At 42.5% G+C, this 23542-nt stretch overlaps 1 protein-coding gene across 1 annotated transcript in view; it reads left to right on the top strand.

The window, feature by feature from the left end:
• LOC126474160 (delta-sarcoglycan) overlaps positions 1-23542 on the top strand; it is a 469148-nt gene that overhangs the window by 380139 nt on the left and 65467 nt on the right. The window contains exon 5 of the mRNA XM_050101616.1: positions 3644-3763. Coding sequence (XP_049957573.1) covers positions 3644-3763 — 120 coding nt within the window. The remainder of the gene's footprint in view (positions 1-3643; positions 3764-23542) is intronic.

The following is a 23542-nucleotide window of genomic DNA, read 5'->3' as shown; positions in this document are numbered from 1 at the left end:
TAAGGACACCACACACATCCATGCCCGAGGCAGGATTCGAACCTGCGACCGTAGCAGTCCCGCGGTTCCGGACTGCAGCGCCAGAACGGCTAGACCACCGCGGCCGGCGAAATCAGGAGTGCTAGTTCTGCCGGGACCGCAGGAGAGCTTCTGTAAAGTATGGAAAGTAGGAGACGAGGTACTGGCAGAAGTAAATTGTAGTCCCCTTCACAATTAATTTTAGTCTCTCTCAGTTAACTGAATATTCTATTTTATCTCGTCGTGCGCTTTTTCGACCTGTTTATCAACTGTGGAACTATTTGGCATGTAAACTTGTGCTAATGCAGTGAATGTTGGATTCGTGCCTGTCTTCGCTACAATAATGTGTTCATTATGCTGTTTAGAGTAGCTTTCTCTCATCCTTATTTTCTTATTCATTATTGTATCCACTCCTGCATTACCGCCATTTCATTTACTGTTACGTTTGATAACACTGCACTGGATTAACCAAAGATGCTATTCTTCTTGCCACTGTACTTCACTAATACTCACTGTACCTAACCTCAACCTATTTCTAGTTTTCTAACCTACCTACGCGATTAAGGGATCTGAGGATCCACGCTCCGGCCTGTAAATAGCAGTTTTGTTTTCTCTGACTAGTCCCCGCCATAAATTCTGAATGGGGGACTATTTTACCTGCTAGAACGTGCTCCCCCGAAGATACCCGTCAGTTGTGGTTGTGGTATCGTACGACCGAAGTAGTAAAGTGTACAGCAATCAGTAACAAATAATGTTTATTGCGTATGTAGAATTCAGACGCTGTTTGGCCATGCGCGGGGTAGCCGCGCTGTCTTGGGCGCCTTGTCACGGTCCGTGCGGCTCACCCCGCCGGAGGTTCGAGTCCTCTCTCGGGTATGGGTGTGTGTGTTGTCCATAGCGTGAGTTAAAGTTAGATTAAGTAGTGTGTAGGCTTAGGGACCGATGACCTCAGCAGTTTGGTCCCATAAGGCCTTACCACAAATTTCCATTCAATGCAGTAAATTTTTGTTAAAACAATAAAATCACTTGTGTAGGCACATAGTTAAGTGGGAACTATGTTCCTATACAAGAGGTTACATTTATTTACTTACATTTATTGCAACGAAGACGGCCACATAGTTACTGAAATTCATCTGCGACTGATTGATGGCCTCTTTTCTAATTGAAGTGAATACAGTCGCAGGGCACAACTGTTCAACTATGGAGTCAAACCTGATATCGTACGAGCGTCTGTATCGTCAAGGTACGCAAGCCACCTCAGCTTGGCAAGGTCCGTGGTTCATAGGGAGACGAATGACATATCTTACTCTAAGACGCCATATGTAAACATGCCACACATTTACTTTTCTCGCCGTTTGTGGATTTCGTCAAGACTGAAATTACAATTCCTGCAGTTGTTATGCTTTTAGGAATACAACTGAGATGGTATTACATGAGAAGTTGAAAGAAAATCGAATTTAGGCAGTTCATCACAAAAATTACGAGAGATTTCCCAACCAATACTTTGACATGTGAATATACAAGATATACACTACTGGCCATTTAAATTGCTACGCCAAGAAGAAATGCAGATGATAAACGGGTATTCATTGGACAAATATATTATACTACAACTGACATGTGAGTACATACTCACGCAATTTGGGTGCATAGATCCTGAAAAATCAGTACCCAGAACAACCATCTCTGGCCGTAATAGCGGTCTTGACACACCTGGGCATTGAGGCAAACAGAGCTAGGTTGGCGTGTACACGTACAGCTGCCCATGCAGCTTCAGCACAATACCACAGTTCATCAAGAGTAGTGACTGGCGTATTGTGACGAGCCAGTTGCTCGGTCACCATTGACCAGACGTTTTCAATTGGTGAAAGATCTGGATAATGTGCTGACCAAGGCAGCAGTCGAACATTTTCTGCATCCAGATAGGCCCGTACAGGACATGCAACATGCGGTCGTGCATTATCCTGCTGAAATGTAGGGTTTCGCATGGATCGAATGAAGAATAGAGCCACGGGTCGTAACAAATCTGAAATGTAACGTCCACTGTTCAAAGTGCCGTCAATGCGAACAAGAGGTGACCGAGACGTGTAACCGATGGCACCCCATACCATCATGCCGGTTGACACTCCAGTATGGCGATGACGAATACACGCTTCCAATGGGCGTTCAAGAAAAATGGCTCTGAGCACTATGGGACTTAACATCTGTGGTCATCAGTCCCCTAGAACTTAGGACTAATTAAACCTAACTACCCTAAGGACATCACACACATCCATGCCCGTGGCAGGATTCGAACCTGCGACCGTAGCAGTCGCGCGGTTCCGGACTGAGCGCCTAGAACCGCTAGACCACCGCGGCCGGCAATAGGCGTTCACCACGATGTCGCCAAACACGGATGCGACCATCATGATGCTGTAAACAGAACCTGGATTCACCCGAAAAAATGACGTTTTGCTATTCGTGCACCCAGGTTCGTCGTTGACTACACCATCGCAGGCGCTCCTGTCTGTGATGCAGCGTCAGGGGTAACCGCAGCCATGGTCTGCGAGCTGATAGTTCATGCTGCTGCAAACGTCGTCGAACTGTTCGTGCAGATGGTTGTTGTCATGCAAACGTCCCCATATGTTGACTCAGAGATCGAGACGTGGCTGCACGATCCGCTACAGCCGTGCGAATAAGATGCCTGTCATCTCCACTGCTAGTGATACGAGGCCGTAGGGATACAGCACGGTGTTCCGTATTACTCTCCTGAATCCACCGATTCCGTATTCTGCTAACAGTCATTGGATCTCGACCAACGCGAGCACCAATGTCGCGATACGATAAACCGCAATCGCGATAGGCTACAATCCGACCTTTATCAAAGTCGGAAACGTGATGGTACGCATTTCTCCTCCTTACACGAGGCAACACAACAACGTTTCACCAGGCGACGCCGGTCAACTGCTGTTTGTGTATGAGAAATCGGTTGGAAACTTTCCTCAGGTCAGCACATGGTAAGTGTCGCCACCGGCGCCAACCTTGTGTGAATGTCCTGAAAATCTATTCAGTTGCATATCACAGCATCTTCTTCCTGGCGGTTAAATTTCACGTCTGTAGCACGTCATCTTCGTGGCGTAGCAATTTCTATGGCGAGTAGTTCAAGAAGAAAATACCATGAAACTGTGAGAGGTTGTCTTGAGGAGCAAAACGAATACATGAATCTGTGCACGGAAAAGTCATCCAACTTTGTTAAAAAGCGTATAAATTATGGAGACCGACGTCTCTTGCTAGGTCCCTCCCTATACAGGCAATTTGAGTTGAAATATTCTACGGTACTGTTGTGGTAGTTACTAATGCGTTTGACCCCATCCAACGTAAAGCGATAAGTATCATTTGGGGTTCGTCACTGTACGAACATTATTCATGCGCTCCTTAGCTTCATCAGGTGACGTTCCCGGACATTGATTCCTACCGTCAATCTCTTCATGACCTCTTTATAAGACTTAGAAGTTTATCGGTGTGTTATGTTACAGCTTGTGCTTACAGCTACGTGTTTAAGGCTACCCACAGTCAGTCCTTTCCTGAAGAGGCCTGCTACCCCTGTCTTTACCGGCCGCCCTGTGACGCTGCCATGCTGTTTCAGACGGTGAACGCCTCGACGTGGCCTCCCAGTCGTTCCGCGTGACCGACCCCAAGGGACAGCTGCTCTTCCACGCCGACCGGCACGAGGTGGTGGTGGGCGCAGACTCGCTCAGGGTCTCCGGTGAGTAATGACGCATTTCTAGAACATGTGAACACTACGCACGGCCTCACCTCTTTCACAGACGCTTCTGTCATATAACATTACCACTGACAACCTTTATCTCCACCTCCACTACCATTTCGTCAGTAATTTTCGTTTCTTGCACTAACAGCCATTCCGCTGGTTTTCACCTTGAATCTATCACTCATGATAAGAATCTCTCTCTCTCTCTCTCTCTCTCTCTGCCTCTCTCTCTCTGCCTCTGTGTGAGTGTGCATATGCATAATATGTGATCTTCTCTTTCTCTCACAGAGCAGGTTTCTAGATTGTCTTCCAGTTTGTTCGCGCTCTAAGTCAGTTTGCCCCTTTCCACATCAGTGTCCCAGTTTCTTCCCTTATATCGCAAAATCTTTCCGAACGTAGGATATCTACAGCCACAACCATCTTCAATAAAATTTTATGGGGTAAGTTATCACGTTGATTTATTTAATAAGACTCTGCAGGAGAGACGCTCAGTAGCTCGGTACGGGCTTTTGGTGAAGTTTCGAGAACATACCTTCACCGAGGAGTCAAGCAGTATATTGCTCCCTCCTACGTATATCTCGCGAAGAGACCGTGAGGATAAAATCAGAGAGATTAGAGCTCACACAGATGCATACCGACAATCCTTCTTTCCACGAACAATGCGAGACTGGAACAGAAGGAAGAACCGATAGAGGCACTCAAGGTACCCTCCGCCACACACCGTCAGGTAGCTTGTGGAGTATGGATGTAGATTTAGATGTAGAGGTTTCGACCATCATATCAAATGGCTTCCTCAGTGTGGCGCTGTACGAAGTACAGTGGGCGAAACATTTATGAATATAGCGATGTATTCGCATTGTCACACGCTCGGAAAATTTTCATTGAATATTTATCTCTTCTTTTCTTTCACCTTTGATTACACATCTTCACTTACGTAACTCGAACGTATGCATAGAGTACCTTTACTTGTTTACTTCTTTTTTTTCTATACTTAGTTCATTTCCAATACATTTGAATTCCATTCATTAATCAATCTTCTTTTTACTTGTTCACATACAGAGATCTGAAATAATACTGTTTCAATCCCAGTAAAGTTATTATTTGATGCATCTATGCTGATACCAGAGAATACTGATCAGGCCCTTCAGTATAATGTTTCCCCATTCTCTGTTCCGTCCGACACTTTTCCCTATCTTTAGGATCAGATGCTCACTTCAAAATAAGAGGATCGTCCTCCTACTACTTGTTCAGCCAGCCTTTAAGAAGCTCTTGGTGATGTTTTTCGAAGGAGATATTAGGCCACTGCTTCCCTAAATGAACTGAGAACCACGTTTTCCTTTCACCTCTTATTAGGAGGAGAATTCAGGGATTTACCTTTCGTGCTGATTAGACAGTCCATACTAGTTGTAGCATGCGATGCTTACGTATCGATATCTATCTGACGTATTAGGTTGTTCGACTCACCGACCTCATCTATCTGTTATCAGTTAAGGTTTTTTGCATTTCCGTTAAAATTTTATGATGAATTAGGTTTGTTTATTTGCATATGCTTCCAATCACAAGCAGAAATGGTTTATACACAAATAAATAGATCTTAGTAAATAACTCAACAGTGACAACACGAGGAGCAGAATATTGTAGATTATGTAACAGTAAATGGATCTACACCTGTTTCGTGTAATGTCTTCTGTACCATTCTATACGTCGTATTGTCACTATTGAGGTACTTCGTAAGGTATAACTAGTTGTCTCACAATAATTTTTGCCTTAGAGCTCCCCGTTTTAACCAACCTCCCTTGTCTTTCATTCCAAATAGTGTACCACGAATGAAATCTAATTACAATACTTTAACACGTCTGAAGTCTGAATATTCAATAATAAATAAATCTCATTTTACTGTTAGTCATATGTGGAAGAAAGAGAAGCGTCTAGCAGCAAGTGTCGGGATTAGACAGTGGCAACTAACGCCGCCTACAGTGTGTGTGGCTTATCGTTCCATGATGCTGCCGTTCGCGGTAATTTAGATTCCATGACTGTCAAGTGAATATTGAATATTTGTATTCAAAAGGACCATGATCAACGCCCCGTACGATCTCCTCAACTACCTGTTGCGATTAGCGCCGAAGAGGAAGGGTACGTCATTCTCTCAGACAAGTCCAATGGTACAGCTTCGCCTCGTAGCTTGAGTCTTGGAAAGCGATTGTTCGCACCAAGATAAGTGTACACAGATTCAGTGCGACGATTCCTGGAGCAACCACTTGCTGTCAGTACGGCGAACATTATTGAGACTTCTCTTGGTGCGGCAGCAGAGGAAGACGCGTAGACAGAGGTAAGCCCATCAGCAACATTGGATGCAAACGAGTGGCACCACGTCATCTCCCGAGAGGACTTCCGCCTTATCACACAACATCATGCTGGTCGTTTCGCTGTGTGGAAATTTCGAAGGGAACTAGAAGTTGCCCGATTGCATTCGTCACCGGAACACGGGTCCGGCACATGGCGTGGTGTATGCGAGCCACTGGGTAGAAACATGGTTACACCTAATTCGCGTCGCCGGTAGCTTGGACAACAGCCTTTTAATTTCTGACGTGCTTAGGCCAGTGACTGAGATCTCGATGACGTTATCTTTCAATAAAGCCACGCGATTCCTGCATTGTCCAAACAAAGCCCAATCCAGAAGGTGTTCTAGTGTTGCTCTGGCAAGCACTTTCTCTAGATCTCTCACCTGCTGAAAAATCTGCTCATGAGTCAACAGGACTCTGGCGTGATCCTATTCGTCAGTCAGTAGAGGTGACGGATTCTGGTACAGATTTGAAGCAACGCGAAAGATGTAGCTGTACATGTCATTCAAGCTCAGTTCTACTGGACGCCTTCGTGAGATAAGTTCATTGCTGTTGCCGTAAGTGGCAGCTGTGTGTACTACATAACGCACACTATATACAAGAGGGTCTGTCAGTGGATAAATTTAGGTCCCACATGGTTTTCAACGGAACTTACACCATCATTCTCACAAAACTTTGGTGAATCCAGGTGACGGTGATAGAGATAGATATCTATCACGCACCCTTCTCTCCAAAGCAGATCACAAACGCTTCATAATGTTGACACCTGGTGTCTGTGGTGGACAGGGGAGATACAGCAACTCATCCTCATGCTTAGAAAAACCATTCCTGTACGACACGAGATGTGTGAACTGTAGCCCTGTCGTCTTGGAACAAACATTGTACCATGAGTTGGACACGATCACCAAAAATGGTCAGATAATCCTTGAGAGTAATCCGACGATGGAGAGGTGTCATGAGATCCACCGAACCTCCGTCATGTTTCAATTTTGAGGTGTAAACACGATCAGAAATTCGAAACAGCACGAAATAAAATTCAAGAGACCAAATACATTTCTTCCATTCCTCCGCAGTCCAGATTTTATGGCTTCGGCACCACGTTTTTCCGTGCTACGGGCATTTCCATTAACGATGAGTGCTCACGCAGTAATTCGCTGCTTATGCAGCTCCTTTCGTATCGTTTTAGTGGTGAAAGGCTTCGATAGTGTGATATTTAGTTGCGCAACGACTTTTTCAGTTATCGTTTTCTTATTTTTCGTCACAATCCTCTTCAGTGACCGTCCGTCACGACCACACAACACGCAATCTTGCCCTCTTTGTGGCTCAGGAGATGATGTCTTGTTCAGCTCTCCCTGTATCAGGTAGAAATCGTTGATCTGGTGCCTCTTGAAACACCAAACTCTTTTCCCATCTTGGTTACGGACGCACCCACACCATAAAAGCACCAAAAATTTTCCCATGTTCAAATATATAAAGCTCCGATGTAATACATTCTCAGCTACACAGAATACCGACACTTCCAATGTACTGGGGACACTGCAAAGGTGGCGCTCGTGGTCAAATACAACAGCCTATCCTGCAGACTCGGCTCATATCTGCATTTACGTTCAAGCACACGTTTCCCGCGCTGTTTCGTATTTTTGTCCACCCCTTGTAACCCAATACTGCAAGAAAAATATAAAGTAAGCAAATCATAAATGGTCGGCCGAACGACTGATGTACGAGGATTATTCGGAAAGTAAGGAACGATCGATCGCGAAATGAAAAACCACAATCAAACTCCGACGAAGGTTTGCACAGGTGTGTTTGGCAGTGTCTCTAGTATGCCCATTGATCCCATTACGTCGTTCTGTTTAATTCTGAGCACGTAGGGAGCACATAAATATACCTAGAAGAATAGTGTCTCCCGCCAAGTACGAGGGCCTGGTGAGAAATTTCGCCTGAAGCCATTACCCAACATTACCCAACTATCATGCTTTTCTTCTTGAAGATAATTCTGAGCCGCATTCTGCAGGGGTAATGAAGGTGCTCCTACATCGTTTTCAATTGGAAATGTTTGACTATCCACAACAGAGCCTCTAATTGTCTCCCTCTAAGTTTCATCTCTGCTGACATGAACCGATGCCTATGAAGACAACATTTTGGCACAGACAACGAGCTGTAGGCCAGCGTGGAGAATTGGCGGAAGCCACTGGCGGCTGCCTTCTATAACGAGTGTATTGGAAAGTTGGTACAACGCTACGACAAACGCTTAAGTAGGATCGGCGACACTATGGAGATAAGTAGCTACCAGTTGTAGCTAACTGTTGCAAATAAAACAGTTTTGATTTCCAATGTGGTTTACATTTCGCGACCTATCGTTCCTTACTTTCCCAATAGCCCTTGTAGATTGCACAAGAGTAAAAATAAACTCCAGTGAAATTACAAGTAAAGGCAACAAAGTACACAAAAGAAATTTCATTGTTAATCGCGGAGAAAGTAGCGTACAGGTAGAATGAATACATTGAAGGCCGCTACGAGATGGAAGAACTGATGTCGTGATAGAAAAAGGAAAGGGACTTAAGGTGGAAGGCACAGCGCATTCCATATTAAAGACAGGAGTTTAAAAGAACTTTGGAAGAGCTGCGATCTCATAGGGCGGAAGTTGTGCGTAGCAGTCCATCGGAATTTCAAATATCATTGGGGAACGAGGGAACTGAAAGAGTATTCATGCTGGTTTGTAAAACGAATGTGTGTTGAGATATACCATCACACTTTCGGTAAGTCATCATCGACAAAATTCCGAAGATAGCAAGGGCAAACAGGTACGAGTACTCTCGCAGATTTAGCTTATCAGCAAATGTATCCAAACTTCTGGCAATCTTCCTACTTGCAAGAGTACCAGTTTCTCCTAGACGTTTTTGTAGTCAAACGAATATAGTTTTTTGTGATGGAACTAGGCGATCCGGAAACCACTCTCGATAAATACGTTGTGAAGCTCTATCATTACGTATTGTACAGAGCTGGAAGAGGTTTGAAAGTGATCCGATCCCGAAACTTATTTTATATTCGAATGGTACATTTACGGACCTGGCTTCCTAATCAGAAATTTATCTACACACTTTACAACACATAGAATGGTTTAACAGCAACTGCCAGAATATCCTATTTGGATTTCACCGAGAGAAGTGGTGCAGTACTTAGATCACAGTACTCGCTTTCCGGAGGATGACGGTTCAAATCCCCGTCTGGCCATCCGCGATTTCCCTACATCAATCCAGCCAAATGCTGGGAGGGTTCCTTTGAAAAGTGCACGGCTAATATAGTTCCCCATTCTTTCGTAACATGATCTTGTGTTCCGTCTTTAATGACCGCGCTGTCGTCAGAATGTTGAACTCTAGTCCCCCTTCCCTCATTTTTGCACATTTTGCAGATAAACAAATACTGACATGAAACAAATGTGTGTAGGCAAAATGTGTTTATTGATTTTGGCCGTTCCACAATATTCGCGCCCTCGGTAGAGTGAGTGGTATGACGCTGTCGGTCGGCGGTCGGCCAGCTAATAAACGGCAAGGGGTTAGCGCGGTGACGTGCGCTGCCCCTGCCGCCGTCACGGTTAACGACCCGGCTGACAGTCGTGCACGATGTGAGGTCGCCCTGCCAGGCGCCACTGCCGCTGCCGCTGCCGTTGCCGCCGCTGCCGCATTCCACAGGTTGCCCCTACGCTTACAGCCACGGGTCGGCGTTTTCACGGCGGTTTGACACGCGTCGCAGCACCGCCAGAGGTCGCTCTTCTGACAGCTGCGCGTGCAGCTCATCTTGCCGTACCGAAGTGCGGCAGATAAACAGCCGCATTCTGCCAGGAAGACACTTTGCTCTCTGTAGCAGTTTGCTACCTATTAGGACGCAAAGGAAATTCACTACAAAGTTACGGCTGAAGAAGCTGTTTCAGAAATGCTTAATATTGGATTTTATAATACGGTAATAATTAGTTAGTAATAATTTATACCCAAAAACAGATGCCTTTAATACTATAATGATGATGATAACGTGTTTTGCTATCTAGACATGTTCATCATTGCGAGTTTAGCATTTTCCGTTCCTTCCGGTTTTCTATCTGTCCTTCTATAACTGAATTACTTTGATGTCAGCAGTTAATTGATATCATCTTCTTCCTCTAGTTCTACTCCCACTCACAATTCTTTCTAGTGCACGCTATATCATCCAGGCTTTTCTCATCCTGTGTGCTAATTAATTTCTTTTGCTCTGTTTAATTCTTTCCAGTATTAATCTTTTCTTATCTTTCTTATGTAGCACATCCTCATTCTTTTTTTTTTAACTTCTCCATTCATATCCTCCATTCTTCACCAAATCCACGTCTCAAAAGTCTCTAAGCCTTTCGCCCCTCTCCGTGATAGAGCCCACGCTTCTGCAACGTACACAGCAACACTCCTTACAAATTACTTCACTAAGTTTTTTTTAATCGTTTATTTACTCGACCAAAGAAAATACTCCCCTTCTGTAAAATAGTTTTTTCAGTACCTACCCTTGCTTTTAAGACGATGGGTCATGACATGTTACAGGTTCCTTTGTATCCTGTTTGCTTGAAATTATCAACTTGTCTTCTTCACAGTTATCTTCATTCTGCAGTGATCAGAGTTGATGCTGATTTATTTTAACACATTGTCAGTTGAGTTTCCATTTTAACTTAGTGATGCCATTTCATCAGCAAGTCCCATACATTTAATTATCCTTTCTCTTGATTCCTTATCACTCCTTTTGTTGGAAGAAATTTTTGATTAAAACAGCTAAATAGATATTAAACAGAGAAGAACAAAAACACTACAGCTTTGTACAAACTTTCTTCCAACTTTAATTCTGCTGTCACCTCATCGTTTTCCCTTGCCAATACTTGTTACAAAAGCTTAGATATTCACTTTTGAAAACCGACTGTGAGGCATTAAACCAGGGACCAAACTGTAGCAGCAAGATTTTTCCTGAGGATGTTGTTGTCGTGGACCTCAGTCTGAGACTGGTTTGATGCTGCTCTCCATGCTGGTCTATACTGTGTAAGCCTTTTAATCACTGCACGACAGCCCATACAAGGGTACACTCCAGATCAAAATCTTCAAACAAGACTTCTTAATTTTGAAATTTGTATTCGACATCACCAAAGTTCTCTATGTGAGACACTTGCTATTACCAATCTGAATTTTATATCCTCTCGACTTTGGCCATCATCTCTTGTTGTGCTGCCCACATAAAAAACCATCTCCTAATATTAGTGTATATTTTTTGAATCTCATTCCCTCAGCTCCACCTGGTTTTATTTGATCGTGATATTAACTCTGGATATGTACCAAATACAATTTCGTTTTATGGACGTGGAAATGCTGTTTCTATTTACCTATTTAACATTGTGGTAAAATACAAAATCGTAAGGAGTCATATGTAGAAGATATAGCAAAGGCACAGTGACACTTTCAAAGCATAACAAAGGGTGACGTTTATAACTTAGAACAATACAATTCGTATGTTATATAACTTAGCGAGATAACAGAACGTTGCGAGATAACAGAACGTCTCAAAAGAAGTGATATAGATTTATTCGTGTTCTAAAAGTAGTCGTAGTGGCTTATTAAATTCCACTTTGTCGATTTGATGTTGGTAAGTGCTGATCTAAAAATGGTAACAATTTCTAACTAGTAGGCTCCAGTGTCTTCAGCAGTTAAAACTAAATTAAAACGTACCGTACTATGCTTGATGGCACTGCACTTGGTGGGCTTACCGAGACTGCAACCAAAGGTGAGAATACACACTTAAAGGGAATGCTCTGAAGTTGGACTGTCGGTGATCACTGTGCGTGTAACATCTAATGCAATAAAAGTAATGGGTGTTTTGCATCGTTCCAATACCACATTTCAATGATGGCATGTACTGTATGGAAAAACGTTGGATTAACTGTACTGGCCTTTTATTTGACTACATCGAATAATGAATGCATTGTTGATCTAAATCGTGTATCAGTGCTATCGGATAAAATTTTTCCTTGCCCTTATAATGAGATAATATAAATACTTAAAAGTAAAGAGCCAAAACAGGATATCAGAAGCAGATAAATGGTGCAATTACCGCACATTCAGATTATTAGCTTATCCATCCAACTTGCTGGCAACTATAATGTAAATGAGAATGGATAATAAAGTTTAGGGCCTGTTAGATGTTTTCCTTATGGAATCTAAAGTCACCAGAAATGCAGATCTGCTATTGTGCAATTTACAAAGAAAGTTTTTGGCTCAAGTAGTTGTTTTGACGGAATTAGAGAGTTTAAAAGTAAGTTAATGACAGACGTAACAGATCCACAATGGTACACAATGAAAGTGAGGACGCTTTTACAGAATCCACGAAAAAGGAAGCCGGATTTAAAAGAAAATTCGATTTTAATACTTAGAGATCGTTTGGAGATGTTCGAAACTTAATATGCAATTCATTTCAAAATGCGTTTCATAGATTCCACAACGAATCGCTGTCTTAAAATTGGACAGAAAATCTACAGAGATTCTGGTCATGTGTAAAGCATGCCAGACCCAAGACACAATCTATACCTACACTGTGTAATAGCAATGGTAAAGTTACCGACGAAAACACCAGTAAATTCTGATTTCCTTCACCAAATAAGACGTGGTAAGTATTCCAGTATTTGAATCAAGAACAGAGAGCAACATAAGTAATTTCAAAGTGTGGTAAATAAATAAATACAAGCCGTCCTGTACACTAATTATCATTTTTTCAGCGTATTTTGATGAAATAGTTCAGTTTGTAGAAATCACATACAATCACACGCTCGACGGAAGATCCGTACATAAAGAATGAAGAATCACACAGCTCTCAGTAACACACAAGAAAGGAAATAGAACTAATCCGCTGTATTACATCGATTTCTGGTAGGATTTTGAAACATATATTTTTCCAACATTATGGAGTACCTCGAAGAAAACAATCTATTGGCACATAACCGGAAAGGATGGAGGAAACGTCAGCCTTCTGAACCCCACTAGCTCTTTACTCGCACGAAGTAACGAGTGCTATCGACATGAGACCTCAAACTGAGACCATACTTTAAATTTCCCAAAGACTTTTAACAAAGTTCCAGGCAAGCTGCTTCTAAACAAATTTCATGCCTATGAAGTATCGTCTCAGATGTCTGATTAGATTCGTGATTATCTGCCAGAAACGTAACAGTCTTTAGTAAATGACGGAAGTCATCGAATGAAACGGAAGTGATATCTTGATTTAGACAAGATACCTACATGACGCTAAATAATAAAAATGGTTATGTACTCAACATGAAATACTAAAGTAACCCCTTCAATTGTAGCTACACTATAATTGACACAAACGTTTTCGATTCGATTAAATACCTAGGGATCACAATTACGAACGATTTAAACTGGAACCGTTACAAGTAAAATGTTACCGGAAAGGCGAAACATATTCAGCGTTTCATTGGCAGAACACTCAGAAGGTGCTAAAAATTTACAGCAGAGACTTTCTACCTCCTCTGAAGTATTTCTGCGCAATATAGAATGCTCACCAGATACCATTGATGGAGGATATCGAAATAATTCAAACAGGGCATTATTACGAAGCAGGGGAGAGGGTCATGAATATGATAAATGTTTTGGGGTAGCAACCATTGAATGTTAAAATACGTGCAAATGGAGAAATAATAGTCGTAACAGAAAATAGAAATTAGAGTGCGTTTGGAAAGTTTCAGGTGTTCGTTTCTCCCCCGTGCAGCCATCGACAAATAGTCTATTCTGAAAGTAGTTATATAGACCCTTTCTTGCATACTTTTTAAACGTGAATTCCAGATAAATCACGTGTAGGTAGATGTAGCAGTACTAATCAATGGACGGCCATAGAATCTGTAGGCGTAGAAAAAACATGCACATGTAAAATTGCTGCTAGATGTTCGAGGTTATCAGAAACGTAGGTGTACACATACAGATAGTATATAATACACACAAGAACCAAATTAAACCGATGAGAACGGAAAACCAAGAGACTTGCGCTGGAATTAAATATGGCGTAAGGGAAGGGTACCGTCTTTTCCGAAACAGTTTAACATGTACGCTTAAGATTCAATGACGGAAATTGGAGGAAGGGTCACGAGAAGGATTAAAATTTAGGGTGAAGAGATAAAAATGATCAAAGTCGCCGATTGCATTGCTTTCCTAATCGAAAGTGTAGAAGAATCACAGTATCTGTTGAACAGGACGTTGAATAGTGTACCAAATACAGAAGACGAACTGAGAGTAAGCCAAACAAAGGCGAAAATAATGCGGAGAGAAAGAAATGAGGATGGGGGGGAGGGGGAGGGGAAGAGGGAGCCTGGTAAAAGGACAAAGCAAAGGAGGGAGGGTTAGGATCAACGTGGATAGGAGGGATAAATGGGGGAGAGAGGGCATCATCCGGGAGGGGGAGTTGACGGAAGCCACCTTCAGAAAGGAGATGAAGGGTGTAGGGGGGACACAACAGTGAAGGCGTGGCAGTGGGCGGGGGTTGGAGAGGAGCAACCAGGAGGTGAGGGGGATCAAGGCGGCGGGAGGTGTAGAGTATGCGGATATGTTCAACCAATAGGAGCAGATGGGGGAAAGGAATGAGGTTGTAGAGGATTCGTGTGGGGGATGGGAGGCGTATATGGAAGGCAAGACAGAGTGCATGGCGCTCAAGGATCTGGAGGGAATTATGGAATTTGGGGGGGGGGGGGGGGTGGCTGATATTCAGGCCAGAAAGTTCGATAGGCAATCTAGTACGTGAAGTGACACTAGGTGTTCTCGGGTGAGCAGTCTTCTTGTAGGTGGTACCACCAATTCACATATTATACTTCAGAAATTGTGGCATGTAAGTAAATAACGGGTCAAGTACTGTACTTCCTCGATTCACCGCCAGTTGGCCCAATTGAAGGAAGGTAATGTTGACTTCGGTGCTTGTGTTGACATGCGACTCATTCCTATACAGTACTACCATCAAGCAAATCAGTACGTAGCATCAACAGGTTAGTGTTCATCACGAACGTGGTTTTGCAGTCAGTGCAATGTTTACAGATGCGGAGTTGGCAGATGCCCATTTGATGTATGGGTTACCAAGGGGCAATAGCCGTGGCGCGGTACGTTTGTATCGAGACCGATTTCCAGAACCAAGGTGTCCCGACAGGAAGGTGTTCGAAGCAATTGATCGGCTTCGTAGGGAGCACGGAACATTCCAGCCTATGACTCGCGACTGGGGAAGACCTAGAACGACGAGGACACCTGCAATGAACGAGGCAATTCTTCGTGCAGTTGACGATAACCCTAATGTCAGCGTCAGAGAAGTAGCTGCTGTACAAGGTAACGTTGACCACGTCACTGTACGGAGAGTGCTACGGGAGAACCAGTTGTTTCCGTACCATGCACAGCGTGTGCAGGCACTATCAGCAGTTGACTGGCCTCCACAGGTACACTTCTGCGAATGGTTCATCCAACAATGTGTCAATCCTCATTTCAGGGCAAATGTTCTGTTTACGGATGAGGCTTCATTCCAACGTGATCAAATTGTAAATTTTCACAATCAACATGTGTGGGCTGAGGAGAATCCGCACGCAATTGTGCAATCACGTCATCAACACAGATTTTCTGTGAACGTTTGGGCAGGCATTGTTGGTGATGTCTTGATTGGGCCCCATGTTCTTCCACCTACGCTCAATGGAGCACGTTATCATGATTTCATACGGGATACCCTACCTGTGATGCTAGAACATGTGCCTTTATAAGTACGACACAACATGTGGATCATGCACGATGGAGCTCCCGCACATTTCAGTCGAAGTGTTCGTACGCTTCTCAACCACAGATTCGGTGACCGATGGATTGGTAGAGGCGGACCAATTCTATGGCCTCCACGCTCTCCTGACCTCAACCCTCTTGACTTACATTCATGGGGGCATTTGAAAGCTCTTGTCTACGCAACCCCGGTACCAAATGTAGAGACTCTTCGTGCTCGTATTGTGGACGGTTGTGATACAATATGCCATTCTCCAGGGCTGCATCAAGCGCATCACGGATTCCATGCGACGGAGGGTGGATGCATGTATCCTCGCTAACGGAGGTCATTTGGAACATTTCCAGTAACAAAGTGTTTGAAGTCAAGCTGGTACGTTCTGTTGCTGTGCGTTTCCATTTCATGATTAATGTGATTTGAAGAGAAGTAATAAAATGAGCTCTAACATGGAAAGTAAGCGTTTCCGGACACATGTCCACATAACATATTTTCTTTCTTTGTGTGTGAGGAATGTTTCCTGAAAGTTTGGCAATACCTTTTTTTTAACACCCTGCATAACAGAGGCATTAGTCGTCAATATTCTCCTTCACAATTTACAATATCCCGCCAACGCTTGGATTACTTTTCGATTCCGTGACTGTAGAAATCACGTGTTTTCAGGCAAAGGACTCGACGAGCCATGTTCTGAGCGCAACTTCATTGAATTTTCTTAGATAGAGAGCGGAAAAGGTGAGCCAGCCGCTGTTGTCGAGTGGTTCTAGGTGCTTCAGTCCAGAATCGCGCTGCTGCTATGGTCGCAGGTTCGAATCCTGCCTCGGGCATGGATGTGTGTGATGTCCTTAGGTTAGTTAGGTTTAAGTAGTTCTAGGGGACTGATGATCTCAGATTTTAAGTCCCATAGTGCTTAGTCATTTGAACCATTTGAAAAGGCGAAAATCGGAGAGTGCAGGATCAGGTGAATAACGTGGGTGGGGAATGATTACGCTAACCCAACTCCTGTATAGCGCATTTTGTCAGCCTAGCAGAATGTGGACTGCTGTTATCGTGGAGTAGCATCGTTTCACTCAGTCTTCCTGGTCGTTGCTCTTGGGTTGCGTCTGCAAGACGTCTTAGTTGTTGACAACAAACGCCAGCAGCGATGTTTGCACCTCGGGGAAGCAATTCGTAGCATAGCACACCGCCGCTGTTCAACCAGATGCATAACCGTATCTTTTGTGCACGAACATATATTTTTGTGTCGGGAGTTGCTGCTTTGTTTGCGCTCAACCATTCCTTTCTTCTCCTTATGTTAGCACAAATACACTACTTCTGGTCACCAGTAACGATACAGGATATGAATGGTTGGTGTTGTTTACGAGCAAACAGACATGCATGTATGATCACCCTCTGCGTTTTATGATATTGTCTTAGAACACGCGGTACGCATATGGCCGATTTCTCAACCTTTCTCATTGCATGCAAAAGTCGCAGAATGGTGGAATGAGCACGATTCATCACATTTGCCAGCTTAGAGTACTCTGACGTGGATCGCTGTGGATTAACGCGTTTAAACGATCTTCATCAAACCCCGAAGGTCTTCCTTAACGTCGAGAGTCACTAATGTCAAAACTATGATCATTAACATAAAAAACATTTTCTTGCTGTGGTCTGTCCAATGTCATTGTCACCACACATGGCGCAAATGTTTGCGGCTGCCTCCACTGCTGTCATCCATGTACTGAACTCAAACGAAAGAATGTGTTGGAAATGTTCAAATTTTTGAACTTGGCACTCCATTTTCTATCACACACGGCTCCACTCACTCTTTGCGAACAATAAAATGACGATATGTAAATTCAAATAGCAACAGTGAACTACAAATGAAATATGGCAATCGATAAATAAACCCGCAGAAACCGGAATACCAATGTACTATATGTTCTGACCTGCCTTGGGAAAATTACATATAGCAAGAAATCTTATCGTAACTGGCGGCCACTTTTCACATAGGATCCTATAATTGACAGGGAAATTAAGAATAAATTCTACTAATGGATCAACGAGGATTAAATAAAATAAGGGTCAATGAATCTGGAACTATTATTAGACGTGACAGTACGAAACCTTTTACTAGAAATCTACAAAAATCTAATAATTATCCGGACGAATTACTCAGTACTGAAATTGTGGCATAAAAAATAAAATAAATGTGTGTGACATCTTATAGGACTTAAGCTAAGGTCATCAGTCCCTAAGCTTACACACTACTTAACCTAAATTATCCTAAGGACAAAGACACACACCCATGTCCGAGGGAGGAGTAGAACCTCCGTCGGAACCAGCCGCACAGTCCATGACTGCAGCGCCTTAGACCGCTCGGCTAATCCCGCGCGGCGAAATTGTGGTCAGGGCAGCCATAATTAAACATTTTGAAATAAAACGGTGCTTCGTCTTAGTTGGTTACGTGAAATAGGAATTTTCTTTCCTTTTCCCTCTCGTGAGTTGGTAGACAAATGAACATGTAGCTTTGAAAAACTATAACGTCTACTGAAATCCGCCGTAGTTTAATTAAGAGTACGTAAAATATAATGATATTAGCCTGCAGTGATCAGGGAATTCATCTAGATACGAAACCATAATGTAGGGCCTGAATTAGAAGCCATTTCCTGCAGTAACAGTTCGACGTTGAAGCGAGTGTCTCGTAGCTCGTTACGAGTTCTGTTTTCAGCAACTTTTCAGTTGCGACAGGCTAGCCGATAGTCCGCACACAAATAACGCTCCGCCATTCCAACTACTGCAATACGATATTTCTCGCGCGAAAATGTATAAAACTAACGATGCTCGTCAATGGTAAAATCACGTTTTTGTCATCCGCTGCTGCAGCCCTTTTTAATAATTTTAAAGCTATCAGTATGCTAACATTTTTAACAAACTCCGTTACACACAGCTTCCGTCTCCAATAAAAATTCATGAGCCTGTGGTAGGAAGTCCGTATCTCCGAGTCACACACGTATCGTTCATTTCCAGAAAGCAAATAATGGACAATAATCTCGTTTCGTTCGCAAAATAACTCTTGTGGAAATTAAAAATTCCCTTTATATTTATTCCCGCGGAATCACAAACACGTGACGCGGCGCTGAATCCGGGCGCACAAAACGAGGTTTTGTCGCTTCGCATAGCGTCGGTGTGACGTCACCAATCGGCGGCCGCGCTGACGGGAAATGTGTGTGTTGTTTAAGACCGCTTAACCGTGTAACAGCAGCCCAAGTCTTCGGATTCGGAAAAATTGTATCCAGTTGTGTTTATTCCCCGATAAAGGGCGGATTTTCTGTTAGCTGCAACATTACAATAACCGCGCATATCTTAAGTAAATATGCATAGAGCAGTCCAGTGAAGCCACACGAATAAAATATCGACATGCAGTCATCCCATGAAACATTAACAAGACAATGTTACCAATAAACAGGTAAAATAAACTTTCCGAGCACGCTGTAATTACGCAACCGAGGGAGGTGTGGGTAGGACGTAGGGCCCCGTATTCCGGAGAACGGCTCTCAAAGCCCATCCTGAAGTCCAGATTTTTGTTTTCCGAGCTTTCCTAAACCCCTAAGGAGAATGCTGGGGTTGTTCCTTTCAGTTTCCTACCCCATTCTTCCCGAATCGTCTCCTGGACATTAAAACCCTCATCTTCCTAAGGCTGGCTCAGAAAACTCTTTCAGTGATGACAAATATATCTACAAAAACAACAGATGGAAAACATATTCATCATTTCCTAGACATAGTAGAAAGTATAGGGACAAACAGTTCAACAGAAAAACCACAACGGAATGTTGAAAAAATAAGTCTCATAAAATTCAATCATATGAATATATCACCAAGTTATCGTTCCGAAATTAAGGAAATTATACGTTCTCTCTAAAATAAAAGCTCGTCTGGTTTTGATGGTGTTTCCAGTAGAGTACTAAAGACTTGTTCCCATGTAGTAAGCCCAGTCTTATCTGAAATATGTAATGCATCACTAACTTAAGACAGTTTTTCCAGATAGACTAAAATATCCCGTTGTCAGACCCCTACTTAACAAAGGTGATAGGAAAGATGTCAGTAACTACCGTCCCGTTTCACCGCTAAAACAGTTTCCCAAAATTTTTGACATGGTCAGTTCTCTGGAATAGTAACTCAACTTAGCAACGATAATATGCTCAGCAAGTCACAGTTTGGGTTTCTGAGGAGTTACTGTACTGATAATGACAATAACATGTTCACTCACCAAATCTTATAAGCATTAAAGAGTAAAATATCACTGGCTGGTTTTTTCGGTGACCTATCTAAGGCACTGGACTGTGTGACTCACAGTATTCCCCAAGATAAATTGAACTTTTATGGGATTGAAGAATTATCCAGTGGACAATGACGTAACATAACGCAGAAGGTTGTGCTTAGTAATGCAAGCAATATAATCTCGGGATGTAATTATGATTGGCGAGAAATGACGTCTGGGGATCCCCAAGGCAAAATTTTAGGTCCACTATTGTTATTGATAAATGTAAGCGTTCTTCTGTCTGAAATGCAGGGAACAGAATTAGCTCCTTTTGTTGATAACACGACACTAGTTTTGTAATCAATGCAAGAAAAAGAAGAAATGCTAAACAGTGTTGTTAAAAGTGTCATCGACTGGCTTTCTGCGGATGGCCTCACATTCAATTTTAAACAGACGCAGTTCATTCAGTTCTGCACGATTAATAAGTGTAACACAAGGTGAGGAGGTAAGCAATACAGTGGGAACTTTAGAATTATTAGGTGTCCATAGTGATTAGAATTTAACTGGAAAAGTAGACTTTGGAACTTCTGAAAATACTTAGTTCAGTCACATTTGCGCTTAGAATCAATGCATGTCCTGGGGATATTGTTTTATTCAATAATGCCATATGGAATAATATTATAGCGTAACATATCTTTAAGAAAGAAGCTCTTCATTCCTTAAAAAAAGTGTTGCACAGATAATACGTGGTTCTCATCCACGATCGCCTTGTAGAAATATGTTTAAGGAGTTGGGCATTCTGATTACTGCTTCACAGTATATTTATTCCCTCATGGAGTTTAGTGTAAATGTCCATTACAGTTCAAAAGGAACAATTATGTACACAATTAAAGCACCAGAAGGAAAAATGACATTCATTACTCCACATTAAGCTTGTGTTTGGCACAAAAAGTGGTACACAAAGCTGGAACTAAAGTTTTTTATCAGTTACTCAGTAATATAAAATGTCTGACAGACAGGAAAGTAAAATTTGAAATCAAACTGAAGAATTTTCTTCTTAACAACTCCCTCTACTCCGTAGAAGATTTTCCACAATTGCAACGTATATAAGGTGTGGGTAGGAATTACTAACACACACTTTTAAATATAAAAATAATCAAAAACTTATAAATGTTCAGCATGTAGCCACACTTACTAATTAATCTGCGATGTGAATGTAAAATTTCTCGTTCCGTACGATTTATCGTGCTAAACAATGCAAGGGACATGAAACTAGCTAACTAACTAGCCGATGTTGGAAATGATGCTCTTTAAGCTTTAGTAACATCCAGCCGTCATCTGATGTCTTAATCTACCTGTCTCAATATGATATGCTAGACAGTGCGAACGGCCCTCCGACAGCTGTCAATTGACATTGAAAGTAAGAAGTGCTAAAAGTAACGTATTAAATTTCTGTTACACGATGAATAACACAAATTTAAAGGTTATCGATTCAGCTAGGCGCTATAATTACGAACAACTTAAATTGAATCCATCACACAGAAAATGTCATCGGGATGGCAGCCAAAGACTGTCTTCTGTGTAAAGAACACTCACAATTAGGAGATGCTACAAATACCAAAGAGATTGCCTACACTACGCTTATCTTTCCTTTTCTGAAGTATTGCTGCGCGGTATGGAATCCTTGCCAGATAGAAATGACATCATAAAAATGGCATCACAAAAGCGCCGCAGAAAATGACACCTCGTTTTGTGTCGTCACGAAGTAGGTGAGTCATTCTCACAGATATTAGCGACCTGGGATGGTAAAGAATAAAAAAGGCGTTTTTCGTTGCGGCGGAATCTTTTCACAAAACATCAACCACAATCTATCTCCGCATAATGTGAAAATATTTTGTTTACTTCCATCTACATATTGATAAACAATTATCGCAAAGAGAGAAAGAGAACTCAGAACTTGCACGGAAAGAGTAAAATGTCAATTTTTCCCTTGTTTTATACAAGAGTGAAACGGCCTAAAATAAGACTTAAAGTGGTCGTGTGAGTCTTCTGCTAAGCGTTTCGATGTGAATTTAAGAGTGCTGACATAAATACAGATGTAAATACTGAAACGTCCCCTTTGAACAATTATACATGACTGTGCTTAAACTGACACACAATATTTTTAGCGCAACGCAATCTGACTTTCAAAAATCCCTACAAAAGAATGGCCCTGACTAACATTAACCTATACGTTTCACAAATCACTTACCTCACAAAAATCTTCGTTACTCGAACTACTGCAATACAGCGAGCGCCACTACTGCCAGCTAAATAAAAGATTCAAACTACTGAAGGCACTAACTACTGATAGGCGCGGTTAGTAAAAGAAAGATTTTGATGGAGAACAATCAATGTATTTACCTTAATATTGTTCAAAGGCTATATTATATATCAGTTCATGACATCCAGTCTTACAAATGTACTGTCTCTGATGGACACACGTCCAGATCATCCACTCTCAAAAATCCGCCATCTCACTTCCCACATCCACCACTGCTGGCGGCTCACCTCCAACTGCACAACGCTGTGCGCTGTTAACATCCAGCTGCCCAACACTACAATGACAGACAACAATGCAAACTGGCCACAGACTGCGCACAGCACAGCCAGTGGCTTCCATACAGAGCGCTACATGGCGTTACCAATAAGAAAACCTAAACAACCTACTTACATAGCCCCCATGCTCCCCACAAATACTTTACAAATTGTTTTGGGCACTGGCCAATTCATATTTGTTAAAAAATTTTACACAATTACAATAACAAAGAAATCAAATGAACACACTTAGTGATAAAATGTTGGTCAAAGGCTAAAATTTTCTCACAGTCCATAAAGACAGTCCTGATCGTTCATCACAGTAAAATAGCAGTGTTTTTCTTAAAGTCTGAGCAGTAAAAGAAAATGCACACAGCAGTAGTGGATTTCCATGCAGTCTAGAAGAAGTAGTGTTGTCCTTCCAACAGAAAGACAGTGTTGACTCTTGACATGCAGACAGGTAATGGGCCACAACAGAGCAAACCCACAGCAGAGTCAGTCGAAGTTTTGAAGAATATTGGTAGGTAGGTCATCACAGAGCAGACCCATTGTAGTCCTAGTAGAGATTATGGTATTGGTGGGTCACCAGAGGTGCAGACGCACTGCATTCCTTGTAGAAATAATGATACTGGTGGGTCATCAAAGGTGCAGACCCACTGTAGTCCTTGAAGAGATGGCCATCAGCCATCTGTTGCCACTGTGCAGGTGCACAATCACCATCGAAGAGTCTTGCGGACAATATAGCAAGTCCATAAACCAACACTTGTGCACTCACAAAGTTTTTGGAATTGTCCTTAGAACCAGCAATGCTGTTAATCA

The sequence above is a fragment of the Schistocerca serialis genome, chromosome 4 (assembly GCF_023864345.2).
Source record: "Schistocerca serialis cubense isolate TAMUIC-IGC-003099 chromosome 4, iqSchSeri2.2, whole genome shotgun sequence".
Taxonomy (NCBI): Eukaryota; Metazoa; Arthropoda; class Insecta; order Orthoptera; family Acrididae; genus Schistocerca; species Schistocerca serialis.
The sequence above is the reverse complement of the archived record's forward strand: the minus strand, read 5'-3'. Positions and strand labels throughout refer to the sequence as shown.